The 16781-nt window shown below is 44.1% G+C and overlaps 1 protein-coding gene across 1 annotated transcript in view; it reads right to left on the reverse strand.

Moving 5' to 3' along the window:
- Positions 1–2643: 2643 nt before the first annotated feature.
- The window catches only part of LOC134929594 (general transcription factor II-I repeat domain-containing protein 2-like), a 64794-nt gene continuing 50656 nt past the window's right edge, over positions 2644–16781 (reverse strand). Inside the window, exons 4-5 of the mRNA XM_063925182.1 lie at positions 8623–8698; positions 2644–2693 (exon numbers count right to left, since the gene is read on the reverse strand). Of these exons, the coding sequence (XP_063781252.1) occupies positions 2644–2693; positions 8623–8698 (126 nt within the window). The remainder of the gene's footprint in view (positions 2694–8622; positions 8699–16781) is intronic.

Here is a 16781-nt window from a genome sequence, read left to right on the forward strand (position 1 = left end):
GTAAAGAATAGTGAGTAGACACTATTACTAATAAAAGGAGGTGTTACACTGGTTCAAAAAATAAATAATGAAAAGTGTATTTAATACCGAACATGAAAGATCCATGGTGACACATAGGGGTAAAAAACTCTGACATAAAATGAAGAGAAAACACTTTGTTCCCAAAAGAAATACTTTGGTCGCAATATTTACCATCTAGTAGACAATAATTCATGTTCAGATGAAATCTTCATAAGATGGTATCCGGTCTATATATTTTTACTGGTCTACAGTCAATAGGTTGACCACTAATGGTAGACGTGCATTACAGATGTGCCGCTTTATATCTTTGCCCGCGATGTGTTTGCATCACGGGACAAAGGCGCACCATGCTGTGGCATTTGCAGATGCGTGCGCTCTCGCAAACGCGTTATACTTGTGGGAGCAGTACAGAATAAGAGGCTCCTGCTGCTGTGTATAGTGACAGGGGGACTGGGAGACACTGTGGGGATGGGTAACAGGAGGATATGCTCCCGCTACCTGTAGTTATAATGCCCATTCTGTGTGCGATCGCGTCATGTGTGCTTATGCACGCACTCACCATCTTTAGCATATCAAAACAGCCATGGCGATACACATTCCCGCAATGTGAACGCCATGGCTGTAAAAATAGCAAAAATATGTGAAGACACATCTGTAGGTCGACAGGGCCAAAAGGTCGACATGTAAAAGGCAGACATTTCAAAAGGTCGACATGGTCAAGGGGTCGACGTGGAAATGGTCGAGGCACGTATGGTCAACACAAGTTCTTTTATTTATTTATTTATTTTCATTTTTTCAACGTAGTCATGTGAACTATGACTGGGAATAGTAACCTGTACCGAGAGCAGCGATAGCAGTTTGACGCACCTTGCCCAAAGCATGGTGAGCGCAGCAGCCACATGAGGGCACACAGTACACTAATGGGCTTATTTGTGGCAGATAAGTGATAAAACACCCACCTAAACAAAACAAATGGTGTCTTCCTTTTTTATGTTGACCATTTCCATGTTGACCTTTTGACCCTGTCGACCTTTTCTACTGTCTACCTATTCTTTGTCGACCTTTTGACCTTGTTGACCTAATGCATGTCTACCATGTAGACCTACTGACTGTAGACCTTTTTAGTGTAGATCTAATAATCCACACCTCTTTAGATATTGGGGGACATTCTGAGTTGAACGCACGCTGCCGATTTTCGCTGCACTGCGATCAGGTCTCTACTGCGCATGCACCACAATGCGCAGGCGCGTCGTACAGGTACAATGCGGATCGTTGCTGAGCGATGGATTTAACGAAGAATCCATATGTTCAGCCAATCGCAAGATTTACAGAAAGAGGGCATTTATGGGTGTCAACTGACCGTTTTCTGGGAGTGGTAGGCAATACGCATGCGTGTCCAGGCATTTGGAGGGCGGGTGTGTGACGTCAATTCCGGCAGTAAAAAGACTGAAGTGATTGCAAGGGCTGAGTAAGTTCAGACCTACTCTGAAACTGCACAAAATGTTTTTGTAGAGGTCGGCTGCACAAGCGTTCGCACACTTACAAAGCGAAAATACACTCCCCTGTGGGCGGCGACTATGCGTTTGCACGGCTGCTAAAAACAACTAGCGAGCGATCAACTCCGAATGATGGCCATTATTCCTTAAAAGCAAACTTTGTAGCACTACAATAGGTAATGTGCTAAAAGGCTTGCCTTGAGACACTCACTATATTAAATCAGGAAGCAAATCATTTAGCAAACAATCCTCCAAAAACTGAAGTTTTCTGAGGATTTCCACATAAATTTTGTGTTCCCCCCCCATATGTATTAATGTATCATAAATATATATCAGCATAAATTCAGCCCCCATAGAAGTCTATAAAGGCTGTGATCAATGTATAAAGCTAGAAAAAAAATCAGAGCTTAGCTTTTTGGAGCGTACCTCCTGATGGCTAAAGTCATGTTTTGATAGCATCAGCCATAGAAAGCTAAAGACATGCATGGACGACTGGATGTGCATGTGCACTATCTGTGCTGGTACGTATCTCCAGGGCCGTACAGAGCCCCAGTAAAGGAGGAGGGGGGGGGGGGGGGGGGTGTAATGATGATAAAGTTTACTATTAAAATATTTAAATAATGATATAATTGCGGTGCCGCGCTCCTCCGATGGGTGCATCTTCAACATGAAGTGGTGGCATGGGACCAGCGTCCTACCTTACTTTATTAGGAATTGGGTCCCTCCTCTCCAACCAGCCCCACTAGAGAGCAAAGACTCTTTGATTTCTGTGGGCAGTATTCAATTCTCCCCTCCCTCTTCCACACCCGTTCTGTTTCTGGTGACGAGCGTGGTTTCATAATTTCAGCACTCTACCTCCGGGGTAGCAAAGCGCTTAACCCTTTAAGCAGCAAAAGCTGATTACTATGGGCGCGATATGGACGATAACGGGGATCACTTTAGAAAGGAGATTGAGCGTGATATATCATTTGAGTAAGGGGTTATATTACCTGCGCACTGAACAAGTAAGGCTAATGGGGTAAGCAAGCTGCCGTGACGGTAGGTGACCTTCCCTACTGGTAAGCTTATAATAAATATAGATGGAGCATTGCGCTCAGCTATTCATACATGGGGTGCAATAGTGCTGCTAATCATAATGATCCTCTGCCCTTGAGTCTTGTTTAATAATGTGCCACTCTGGAGAGGAAATATGAGTGTATACAATGTAAAAAGTTAACTATGATAAGTCACACTGCATATATGAGAAACTATGTATTCAAAAATGGAGACACAGTGCTCCTGAGCAAGTGATAAACAAACGTCAATGAAAAACATTAGAGGCACATTATTAAACAAGACTCAAGGGCAGAGGATCATTACGATAATCAGCACTATTGCACCCCACGTATGAAAAGCTGAGAGAGCGCAGTGCTCCATCTGTATTTGTAATATATTATTTGAATACCGCCCTATGTGCAGCGCCCGCTTAACAAAGAGATCACTGGGAAGATGGCGCCACCGATGCTGGCAACAGCACAGGTATAGAAGGGGGGATCAGACCCGGGCTCCTCCAGCAGCTCAGGCCCGGGTAATTTGTACCCGCCCCCTCTCCCCACCCCCCGAACCCTATTAGCGCCACTGCTTATTACACTTTACAGGGATGATCTACTCCTGGAGCCTGTGTCTTTTGATCATTTTCTTAATATAGTGCCCCAATAATTAGTTTCTATGTGGTGTAAGAAATTATACTTATTTGCGCTTTTTTATTTAAGGAATTAAGTTACTAGGCCCCATATGATCTCCCTGTCCACACAAAGGTCCGTCTATCATATAAATATTAGTGATGTGCACCGGACATTTTTCGGGTTTTGTGTTTTGGATTTGGTTCCGCGGCCATGTTTTGGATTCGGACGCGTTTTGGCAAAACCTCCCTGAAATTTTTTTGTCGGATTCGGGTGTGTTTTGGATTCGGGTGTTTTTTAACAAAGACCCCTAAAAAACAGCTTAAATCATAGAATTTGGGGGTCATTTTGATCCCATAGTATTATTAACCTCAATAACCATAATTTCCACTCATTTTCAGTCTATTCTGAACACCTCACACCTCACAATATTATTTTTAGTCCTAAAATTTGCACCGAGGTCGCTGGATGACTAAGCTAAAGTGACCCAAGTGGCCGACACAAACACCTGGCCCATCTAGGAGTGGCACTGCAGTGTCAGACAGGATGGCACTTCAAAAAAATAGTCCCCAAACAGCACATGATGCAAAGAAAAAAAGAGGTGCACCAAGGTCGCTGGATGGCTAAGCTAAGCGACACAAGTGGCCGACACAAACACCTGGCCCATCTAGGAGTGGCACTGCAGTGTCAGACAGGATGGCACTTCAAAAAAATAGTCCCCAAACAGCACATGATGCAAAGAAAAAAAGAGGTGCACCAAGGTCGCTGGATGGCTAAGCTAAGCGACACAAGTGGCCGACACAAACACCTGGCCCATCTAGGAGTGGCACTGCAGTGTCAGGCAGGATGGCACTTCAAAAAAATAGTCCCCAAACAGCACATGATGCAAAGAAAAATGAAAGAAAAAAGAGGTGCAAGATGGAATTGTCCTTGGGCCCTCCCACCCACCCTTATGTTGTTTAAACAGGACATGCACACTTTAACAAACCCATCATTTCAGCGACAGGGTCTGCCACACAACTGTGACTGAAATGACTGGTTGGTTTGGGCCCCCACCAAAAAAGAAGCAATCAATCTCTCCTTGCACAAACTGGCTCTACAGAGGCAAGATGTCCACCTCCTCCTCCTCATCGTCCGATTCCTCACCCCTTTCACTGTGTACATCCCCCTCCTCACAGATTATTAATTCGTCCCCACTGGAATCCACCATCTCAGGTCCCTGTGTACTTTCTGGAGGCAATTGCTGGTGAATGTCTCCACGGAGGAATTGATTATAATTCATTTTGATGAACATCATCTTCTCCACATTTTCTGTAAGTAACCTCGTACGCCGATTGCTGACAAGGTGAGCGGCTGCACTAAACACTCTTTCGGAGTACACACTGGAGGGGGGGCAACTTAGGTAAAATAAAGCAAGTTTGTGCAAGGGCCTCCAAATTGCCTCTTTTTCCTGCCAGTATACGTACGGACTGTCTGACGTGCCTACTTGGATGCGGTCACTCATATAATCCTCCACCATTCTTTCAATGGTGACAGAATCATATGCAGTGACAGTAGATGACATGTCAGTAATCGTTGGCAGGTCCTTCAGTCCCGACCAGATGTCAGCACTCACTCCAGACTGCCCTGCATCACCGCCAGCGGGTGGGCTTGGAATTCTTAGCCTTTTCCTCGCAACCCCAGTTGCGGGAGAATGTGAAGGAGGAGCTGTTGACGGGTCACGTTCCGCTTGACTTGACAATTTTCTCACCAGCAGGTCTTTGAACCTCTGCAGACTTGTGTCTGCCGGAAAGAGAGATCCAACGTAGGTTTTAAATCTAGGATCGAGCACGGTGGCCAAAATGTAGTGCTCTGATTTCAACAGATTGACCACCCGTGAATCCTGGTTAAGCAAATTAAGGGCTCCATCCACAAGTCCCACATGCCTAGCGGAATCGCTCTGTTTTGCTCCTCCTTCAATCTCTCCAGCTTCTTCTGCAAAAGCCTGATGAGGGGAATGACCTGACTCAGGCTGGCAGTGTCTGAACTGACTTCACGTGTGGCAAGTTCAAAGGGTTGCAGAACCTTGCACAACGTTGAAATCATTCTCCACTGCGCTTGAGTCAGGTGCATTCCCCCTCCTTTGCCTATATCGTAGGTAGCTGTATAGGCTTGAATGGCCTTTTGCTGCTCCTCCATCCTCTGAAGCATATAGAGGGTTGAATTCCACCTCGTTACCACCTCTTACTTCAGATGATGGCGGGGCAGGTTCAGGAGTGTTTGCTGGTGCTCCAGTCTTCGGCACGAGGTGGCTGAATGCTGATAGTGGCCTTCTGTACCTTCTGTACCGTACTCCTATATATTATATACTGGTGGTCAGCAAAATTATGCACTGTACTCCTACTATATACTACAATGCAGCACAGATATGGAGCGATTTTCAGGCAGAGACTGTATAATACTGGTGGTCACTGGTCAGCAAAACTCTGCACTGTACTCCTCCTATAATACTGCTGGTCCCCAGAATAAAGATATTTGCACTGCAGCCCCCTGAAACAAAGTGAGAGGACGCCAGCCACGTCCTCTCACTATCATTTCCAATGCACAAGTTAAAAATGGCGGCGACGCGCGGCTCCTTATATAGAATCCGAATCTCGCGAGAATCCGACAGCGGGTTAACCGAGCAAGGCGGGAGGATCCGAGTCTGCCTCGGACCCGTGTAAAAAGGGTGAAGTTCAGGGGGGTTCGGATTCCGAGAACCGAACCCGCTCATCACTAATAAATATACTGCTGACACTATGATATTCCGTCCTAACCATGGTGACATCCAGTGTATATAGATTTCAAGATTTAAGACCCAAGACTGAAAAACATTTGTCATTCCAAACCTTATACTGTAGAATTGGTATGTCATATTTGTGTATCCGTGACAATGGAGAGTCAGACATGAGAACCCCAACATGTTCCTCTCCGCAATTGTCATATGCTGGCCTTCAACTAAATGATCTAAAATATGAGTGCACCTGTCACAAGATATGTAATCCGTTCTATCTCACTGACCAGATGTGCTTTTCTAAATAACTATAAAGCAGCAGAAAGAAATGTATTGCATCACATGACACACTTGAGCTAAACAAGTTCACATTTTCAGCATTCTTGAGTTTTTGAAAAGTCTTCAGCATCAATAAAGAGATGTAATGAGTTATTTGTGATATGAGGATGGAATTATGCTCCCTCTTATGTCATTTAAAGTATACTTGAAGAATATTGCCTGTATTGCCATAGGGAAATTCAGCATTTTCTTTTTTTAATCAAAGCAAATCTCAAAGTAGATACTGTAGAAAAATTGTTTTTCCCTCCAGAATTTAAAATGTTAATGCAAAGGGTTACACAATGCAATGTCAAAAATAAAAAGCTATTTGTGTAGGCTTACCATACTAAGGGGTCTTATTCATGAAACAGTGGAGAAACAGACCAGTGGAAAAGTTGCCCATGGCAACCAATCAGCATCTCCCTTTATATTTTATAGCATGAATTTGATAAAGGCTTCCTTCAAAGCTGATTGGATGCTATGGGCAACTCCTCCACTTGTCCTTTATTCCACTCTTCACTGCTTCATGAATAGACAGACCCCTAATCCTTTAAACCGAAACACTCATGAATTATACAGGTTCTGTGGCTGGCTGACTTCAAGCCTGCACTTCACCAGCATTTAATCAACCTGTGTAATCCATGAGCGTCCCGGTTTAAAGGGATAATACGGTAATATTATATTTGTGTTCAGAAGGACAGGGTTAAAGAAGAACTCTACCAGAATTTAAAAGAATAGTGTTTGGTGAATTCAATAAGTTAATATAAAAGATTATAAATTGTACTTACTCTGGATGTGTTACTCAATGACACTAAGGGGTTTATTTAAGAAGTATAATATTTGTAAAAGGGGAATGTTTTATTTCTCAATATAATATATGAACAGCATTCCACATGATTCCTCCACGACTTTTATCAAAACAGGGGAGCCATGGACCTCACACTTCCATATGCCTTACACTTCATATTTATAGTATTCCAGCTCTGATAAATTCATACTCTATTTCAGTTCCCTTTGACAAGCCAATATAATCCTAGGATGAGTTCAGTTTCCCTGCTGATGTCTCAACAACCCTGATCCCAAAAGCCAGGAACTAACACTGTATTATCAGCTGCTTGAAGCTCTGAACTAGACAATGCGTATAATTATTAAATGCCTGTTGGTAGAAACTGGTGCAGTGCCAATAATAACCAACTGTTCAGAGCAAGTGCCTGTGATTATCAACTTCTTGTGCAGGGTCCAGAAACATGAATAGCCTTCAGTATCCATAAATGCTGCTCTGCATTATTATTTTAATGTATAACCACTTGCTCATGGCTACATACAAGGGATGTGCAATACATTTCTGGATGTGCAGTGTATAGGTAGACTTGAACAATCTGACTGTCTCTTTGTGGACTGTAATCTCTGACTAAAGTTCTTGTGAAATGTCAAGGCACAGTACCGTATATAAGCAGCACTGCACACCGAAACAGTTAGCATGTTCACTTCCTTCACAAACTCATGATCTTATATGACTACAAGAGTGATCTGCAAAAGCAGGAGAGTTTTTACAAACTGCAAGCTGCTTTTGGGGAGGAAGTACCATCCGGAACCATGTGTGAATTTTGGAGCGGCCGACCAGTGCCCAATATCACCAAGAAAACATTGCTAATATGCAGGTCATAGTGGAGGTGGATGCCAGGGTGACCATGGCCCAGTTAGAGCAGGTGATAGGCATCTCATCGGGATCAATCCATTGGATGCTCCACAAAACGCTTGGCCTGAGCAAGATTTCTAAATGCTGGGTGCCCCATCATCTGACTTGAGAGCAAGAGAAGGCTCAGTGATTTGGAACCACAACATGCTGGCCAGGTTTGATGGCGATCACTCAAACTCTGGGAGATCATCAGTGGTGATGAATCCTGGATTTACAGTTTTGACCCTGAGACCAAACAACAGTCGGCCCAGTGGACCCCAGTTGGGGGGTACACTACCACAGAAGTTCCAATGTGAGAACAGTGTGACTGTTTTTGTGCCAAGACTGCTCACATAGCTACTGTACCACTCATGCAGCAGCGCACCATCACTGGGGACTGGTACGCCAACTAATTGCCTGCTAAAAGTGCTGGAAAACATTTCCAGGTGCCATCCAAGAAATTGTGCTCATGTTGCCCTTCTCCATCATGACCATGCACCTGCAGACAAATCCAGGAATGTGGTGGATTTTCTGGCCCATGAACACATTCAGGAGCTTGATCATCTGTGTACAGTCCAGACCTGGCCCCCTGTGACTTCTTCATGTTACCACAAATCAAGCGCAAGATGCATGGGATTCATTTTTAGTCACTGGAAGGTGCAGTGGAGGCCTTCACCTAGCATGTAGAAGACATACCTGCTTTGGACTGGTCCAGCTGCTTCTCCAAGTGGTTTGAGCGCATGCAACTTTGCATAGACTCCTCTGGTGAATACTTTAAGAAAATATAATATTCATTTTGTTTATAAATATAATACTTTTTGTGCATCCGGAAACTTAATGCACACCCCTCATATACTGTACTTTCTGTTTCACATTTTGTTTTCTCCCCATATATAACTTATGTTTTATGTCATTTTACAAGTGCCAGGTGCTCCTGATGGCTTCACAACCTAACAAAAATCTTTTTTCTTCGATCTGCCATCAACACTATATAAATCAATGATGGAGAGCATTATTGATTCCTGGAGTCAGCCTTCCTGCTCCCTTTGTGGCACATACTGGATGCCAACAATGAAAGCGTATGTGAATTGCACTTGACAGTAAATGCAAGTCTGAACAGTATACACTAACCTAAGCTTCTGGTTATACATTTATCATTAATGTCATGGTTTGTGACAGATACATATAACTTATTATAAACATCTCTCACGGGGGACGTGGCATGAATGGATCAGTGGAAGGACATGCTCTCCCTGAGCTCTTGCAGGCCACCCTATTAATATATAAATTACGGGTGCTTACCCTTCCATCCGCGCTCCTGAAGGGGTGTAGTAAGTTATGCCGGCGGTCGGGCTCCAGGCGGCCAGCATAACGACAACGGAATCCCGACCGCCGGCATACCAACAGCTGGGCGAGCGCAAATGAGCCCCTCGTGGACCCCCAAGAGGGAGAAAAGCTGTCAGTATGCCGGCAGTCGGGATTGCAGCGCCGGTATGCTGGTCGTCGGGAGTCCGGCCACCGGCAAACTGAAGACCACCCCTTCTGAAGTACCCCCAAGCCTCCCCCGAACCATTCCGAGTGCAGAGGGGTGAGTCGCTGAGCCAGGGAACCTGTTCTCAGGTCTCTGCATTTTGTGGCCTCCCCTGCTGTGTGGAGCCCTGGCCTTGGGTGCAGCCACTCGTGAGACCCACGGTGGGACCCAGCTGCCGAGCATAGCCGTAATCAGTCCTGAGAGTCCTGCCCTGCTGCCCATCTACCTCCCTGACAGCCCCCAAGATGCAGGTGATAAAGGAACGCTGGGAGACTGCGCTTACCGGAGCTCTTCTTGGCATCCGGCGGCCATCTTTGATGGGAGACATGTGGCTACAGGATCAGGTGGAGTGCGGTATCTGGGTGCCTGGGCCGCACTGGTGGGGCACTGGTCTTTTCGACTTACATAATTGCACTGGACGTTCTGGGCCTTAGCTACCAATGTAAGAGACAGGTCCGTACCTAGTAGTACAGGCAGAGAGACGCTGTGTCTATTGTGCTCCCCCCAGCCCCCTCCCCCTTGGCTTTCAGGAAATCAGTGAATACACAGAGAACAGGATAGGAAGCTGCTGTCCTCCTCTGTAATATTAGTGTCTTGTAAGCACTCAATATCAGCCCTGCTGGCAGACTTATACTTTTGCTGTGTAAAGACTGATTGTTTTGTTATTTACTCATTTGCTCTCATTCTCGAAAGCATCAAATAAGAAATACCAAGGCACACTCTTTCTATTCCTTGTGTGAATACTGAAACTGAGACTCCCTCCAGTGGTGAATTTCAAAATTACACCCTCCTATTTCAGATATTCTTCCATTATAACCATAAAACCTTTTTACATCTCTGCGGACACACTTCTGCTATATGCCAGTTCTGATGTCTGCCCAAATAGATGTAAAAGATCCCTGGTGGCAGTGATATAACATAACTAGGCCATGCAGAGGAGGTTGTATGCAAAGTCTATCTGGATATGTTTGATGTACCTTAACAACTCATCTGTGTAGACCCTGATCTGGATGACAAAACACCGCACCTCCAGGAAATCTACAAATACTCAAGCTAAGTCCTCACAAGTTGAAGCCTTTCATTCTTTGTTTGGTGCTTCCACCTCAGAATCTGTTCTTGACACCTCATCCCTATCCTCCCTGTTTGACTCGCTTCTCTCTCTCACATGCCCTGAACAAGCCACAACCCTATACAATGCATCTCTTACTTCTGTCCTTGACTCTGTAGCTCCGCCAACCACTATTCACCCTCGCTATCACCAGATATCTTCAAAAATGCTCACGTACTGCCGTGCGACAGTGGAGGAAATCACGCTCTAAAGCAGACTTCCTCCATTTCAAGTTTATGCTCTCATCCTTCAGTACTGCCCTTTCCCTCGCTAAACAATCATACTTCAAAATCCTCATCTCTACTCAGTCTTCCAACCCCCGGCGCCTCTTTGCCACTCTTAACTCCCTCCTCTGCCCACCACCACCTCCTCTCCCTTCCTCATTGTCTGCGCTTGACTTTGCCACTTATTTCACATCCAAGATTGACTCCATACGTCAGGACATCACATCCCACCAGACCAGCAACCAGCCACCACCTTTCCCTTGCCACCCCTCCCCTTCCCTCTTACCAACTCTGACATCTTTCTCACATGTATCTGGTGAGGAAGTCATGGCCCTCATCCGTCCCCCCCCACCCCACAACCTCCCCACTTGACCCTATCCCCTCCCACCTCCTCCGCTACCTCTCTCCTTCGGCCTGTTCCAATCTTGCTCACCTTCTCAATCTCTCCCTCTCATCAGGCACTGTGCCCTCTGCTTTTAAGCATGCTCTTGTCTCCCCTATTCTTAAAAAAATCTACCCTTGATCCAAACACTCTCTCCAACTATCGACCCATCTCTCTCCTCACTGCCTTTCTTTCCTCTCACTCACTGCTTGACTCATTCCAGTCTGGTTTCAGTTCTCTCCACTCCACTGAAACTGCCCTCACAAAAGTATGCAATGACCTCCATGCAGCCAACGCTAAGGGCCACTACTCTCTGCTTATTCTTCTTGACCTCTCTGCTGCTTTTGACACTGTGGATCACCCTCTCCTTCTGCAAATCCTTCACTCTCTTGGTCTGTGTGATACTGCCCTCTCCTGGCTGTCCTCTGATCGTTCCTTCTCTGACTCCTCTCATGATGCCACCTCCCCCCCACTTCCACTAACTGTTGGTGTCCCCCAAGGCTCTGTTCTTGGTCCTCTCCTTTTCTCTCTCTATACGTCCTCTTTAGGTGAACTCATTAGTTCTTTTAACTTCCAATACCACCTCTATGCTGATGACACTCAAATCTACCTCTCCTCCCCTGATCTCTCCCCCGCTCTCCTCACTCGTACCTCCAACTGTCTTTCTGCTATCTCTTCCTGGATGTCCCAGCGCTTTCTTAAACTCAACATGTCTAAGATTGAGCTGATCATCTTCCCACCCTCCCGCACAACCTCACCTCCCACAATCTCATTATCCATTGATGGCACAACTATCTCCTCTAGCCCCCAGGTACGCTGTCTTGGTGTAATGCTTGACTCCTCCCTCTCATTCAAACCACACATTCAGCACCTCTCACAAACCTGTCATTTTCATCATTTTCATTGGCCACCTTGGAACTTATCTCTATGTCGTTTACTAGTGTAGTTATGCTTAGTTACCCTGTACTTGTCCTATATTGTCTACAACTGTAAGTCACTGTTTTCCCGTTTTGATTATGTGCATATGTACTCTGTAATTGGGCGCTGCGGAACCCTTGTGTTGCCATATAAAGGATAATAATAATAATAATAATAATAATAATAAAAAAAATCTGCTCCTTCCTCACCGTCTATGGCCTCAAACTCCATGGAGGAGGACAATGAACAAGGTTTCCCCTCTAAAAGCCATTCCAGTCCAGTCAACAAGGAAACATTTTATATGGCTGCGGTTTTATCCCTGTTATGCTCTCTCCTGACTCGACAGGACAGTCAACAAGACCTGTTAAACATGTAACAACGGATTCAAGATTCCATCCAGACATGTCTTTCCACCATACAATACGATCTTACTCAGGTGGCACATATGGTGGAGGTCCTTGAGGAACATAGGGTAGAGACGGACTCTAAAATGCTGATTTGCATGATCTTATCTCCCGTCACTCTCGTGCCTCAATTGATATGAGACACAGATTAGAAGATATCAACAATAGAGGTAGACGAAATAATCTAAGGGTTAAAAGCCTTGCCAGAGGACGTGCCTTTTCAGGGCATTGTAGATGACCTGATCAAAATATTCAATGAACTCCTGGACGCTGCTTTGGACTCCCAAATTGTATTTGATAGAGCGCATTGGGCCCTGCACCCCAAAGGTGCTCCTACTGAAAAGCCTTGATATGTTTCTTGCTGACTCCACTACTTTCAAGTGAAAGAGGACATATTGAAAAGATCCAGACAGGTCTCAGATATTAATGGAAGGGTAAATGGTGGTGGAGGAGAAGCTACTGTGCTAATGGGTGGATGCAATGGGTGTGTATAAGGAGATATCACTCTATCCCCGTGTGGTTTCAGAAAAAAAAGGAATACAACCTCTCTTTGCGCTACCCAAACAAATAATAAATATATGTGGTTATAACATAAAATTCACATTAAAACAAACGAGAGAGGGAAACTACAACTCAGAAGGGAAAGATATAAATTGTGCACAGAACCTGGAGTGTGGTGAAGATCAGACAATTCACCACAATTTTACATGTTTTAATTTGGATTTTTATGCCACTCCTAATAAGTCCTTCTCCACGTTTTTCCTTACCTGGTCTGGTATATGAGAATCAGAAGTATGGACCATTGAGGACAGGATGAAAAGGAGGAGGCACCTCAAAGAAACCTTTATGGGCATACTTACAGTCTTTGAAATGTCAGTTGGGGTATGCTTTACCATTCAATATTGGTTTACTATAGAATCTAACCACCCCATAAAGATACCTTTATAAGAAGACCTACACACTGCGTAAGTATGGTACGTTAGTGATTACCTCTTTAGAAGATAGTGAACACATCTCCCCTTGTGTAGCCATTTGTTATGTAGCTCTGGAAGTACTACACCATTGGTCCTCTCTCTCTTTTCATCTTTCGATCGCTCATTTCAGAACTTTCTGGACAGTGTGACCATTCATATGACTGGTGATTTTGGAATATCAAAATTTGAGAACTGTGGGACTTTGATCTTGGGAATCCTATCATTCTTATGGACGATTGATGGACTCTTGAATGACATCCTTTGTTATACCACATACATTTATTGTTTGTTTGGGAAGCGCAAAGAAAGGTTGTATTCCCTTTTTTTTCAGGTCTCAGATATTGACTTTAATGGCCATAAAATACAAATGTTCCAAGACCTTTCATGGACTACTGTACAGCAGAGGCGTCTGCTTCGCTCTCTCACTGAAGCACTTCAGAAAAAGGATATCAGGTTTCGTTAGAGATTTCCATTAAGTATCCAAGTGGTCCATGAGGGAACTCGATACCTACTTCAGGAATATGAAGTTGTTCTGTCATTTTGTTATTTGCTGGGACTGCTGTCACTAACTCTTCCAAACTGGATGGAGTCCCTTGCGTTACCTACTTCATCCCTGCCTCGCAGAGAGGCTTGTAAAAAAGTTTATAACTCAAGAAGACGCAACCGTGCAGGTCCAACTGACAACACCTCCGAAGTCCACTGACCAGAGACTTTTCTCCTACTTTACATATCCTTTTGATATAAATTTGTCATGCAGACTAATATATACCAGGTCATATGTTGTTTGAGGAATTTTTATGATAAACAACTGTGGTAATTATCTTGACTGCCCTTGATATTTAAGTTACAGAGAGAATTTTTTTTCTTATAATAGATTTGTTTCTCTCCTCGATATCCTTATGCCAGTTACCTATTATAGGCTAGTTTTTTGTTCCTTATTTAGCAGGAGATGCGTGTTTAATCACAGGTCATTACATTTGATACTTATATGGCAGAGTTCTAGGTTGTCATATCCTCCATAAATACTTTCTTGGGGGGGAGGGGGTTCCAAAGATTGTTGCATCCACATGTATCCTCTGAACCCCCACTCTCTGCTGTATATTTTGAAGTCCATGGGATGTTTTGATTCTCCCATGGCTTTCAATGCAGAGGTTGTTAGTTTTTATTTTATTTTATCTTTCTTTCTTTCTTTCTTTCTTTCTTTCTTTCTTTCTTCAATGTGCTTTTCCAGATAGAGGTACAATGTTTTATTGCAATTCATATCTTGCATACTTTCTTGTCCTTGTCTACCCATCTTTACTCTTTTGTGCTACCCTTCCCTTTCCTTTCCTTCTCCCTTTTCCAACATGTATGACTATTCCAATTGCCCCCGTGTACAGATAGGACTATGAGGGACCAGCATATGATCAGACTGTCATTATAACCCCTATTGTAATGGCTAATATAAAATGTATTTCTTTACTTCTTAATATAAAGGGTTTAAACATACCAGAGAAGAGGTCGGGTCTCTTACACAGCAAATGTACTGAGAAGGCTGAAGTAAGCAGTATTTCTACAGGAAACAAACTTTAAGAAAGGGGCATACCCAGATCTCAGTTCGCACCACTTCCCTCGTGGTAATTTTAATGATTTTTCAGGTGCAAAGGCTAGGGTAGAAACCATACTTTTTGCTAAACACCTGAGATTAAGTGAAGTGTCCGAAATGTTAATAGGTGATGGGAGAGGGATAATGGATAAGGCCACCGTAGCTCACCAGAAATTTACCTTGATTAACCTTTATGTCCCTAACCAAGGTCAAACCAATTTCCTTAAATATTCTCTGGAACTAATAGAACAAAATATGGAAAGTATTTTAATGGTGGGAGGGGATTTTAACTGGGTACTAGAACCCCAGTTGGATTCCTTTACTGGGTTACTGAGGCACACACTACAGGAATCCAAAAAATTTTGATCTATTCTCCAAGAATTCCAATTGGTGGACAACTGGTACCTTTTGCACCCCACAGATCCAGAATTTACTTTTCATTCACCCCCACACAATTCATACTCCCAAATAGATTACCTCTGCGTAAGCCATGCACATCTTGATCTTCTAATGGAATCAACCATTGGCTAAATTGTGGGATCGGATCATGCTCCTATCACGCTCACACTCTCTCTCTCTTCGGTATCCCCCATTGCGGCATTGAACAACTCCTTAGGGACTCGGATTGTCGAGCTCAGATTGAAAAGGCAATAGATGATTATATCATCTCAAACACAACCGTCGACATATCTCAAGTAACATTGTGGGAGGCACACAAGTGTGTGATATGGGGAAAATGTATTCAACCAGGCACATATTTATGGAAACAAAAAGCAGAGTGTAGAAATGCCCTACTAACAAAAATAAAAAACTTGGAATTCTCCCACAAATCTACAAATCTACACTTGCCTCCGACACTCTTGTAGAACTCCAAAAAGCCTTAAACCTTAACAGTTTACTGAATGATGGAACTCGGAGGGCATTTCGTTAGTGTCCTCACAAATACCATAGATGGGGAAACAAACTAGGAAAACTCTTCTCTTAGCTCGTGCCCTGAGAGCTCAAAGATCGCTGACATACATTTCCAAACTTAAAGATGTAAATGGAGTGTCTTACGCCACTGACGCAGCGATTGATGAAATCTTTCACACATATTACTCAGAACTATGGAGGTCATTCCGAGTTGTTCGCTCGCAAGGCGATTTTAGCAGAGTTGCTCACGCTAAGCCGCCGCCTACTGGGAGTGAATCTTAGATCTTAAAATTGCGAACGAAGTATTCGCAATATTGCGATTACACACCTCGTAGCAGTTTCTGAGTAGCTTCAGACTTACTCGGCATCTGCGATCAGTTCAGTGCTTGTCGTTCCTGGTTTGACGTCACAAACACTCCCAGCGTTCGCCCACACACTCCTCCGTTTCTCCGGCCACTCCTGCGTTTTTTCTGGAAACGGTAGCGTTTTTTCCCACACGCCCATAAAACGGCCTGTTTCCGCCCAGTAACACCCATTTCCTGTCAATCACATTACGATCGCCAGACCGATGAAAAAGCCGTGAGTAAAATTACTAAGTGCATAGCAAATTTACTTGGCGCAGTCGCAGTGCGGACATTGCGCATGCGCATTAAGCGGAAAATCGCTGCGATGCGAAGATTTTTACCGAGCGAACAACTCGGAATGAGGGCCAATATACAGTAGCTTAAACTCAAAACGCTCCCTATCTGACCAAATCGATCTCTACCTGAGGGAGTTATTCAAGATCCCTTCACAGAACAGGAACTTGTGCATGCTA

The sequence above is a fragment of the Pseudophryne corroboree genome, chromosome 5, assembly GCF_028390025.1.
Source record: "Pseudophryne corroboree isolate aPseCor3 chromosome 5, aPseCor3.hap2, whole genome shotgun sequence".
NCBI lineage: Eukaryota > Metazoa > Chordata > Amphibia > Anura > Myobatrachidae > Pseudophryne > Pseudophryne corroboree.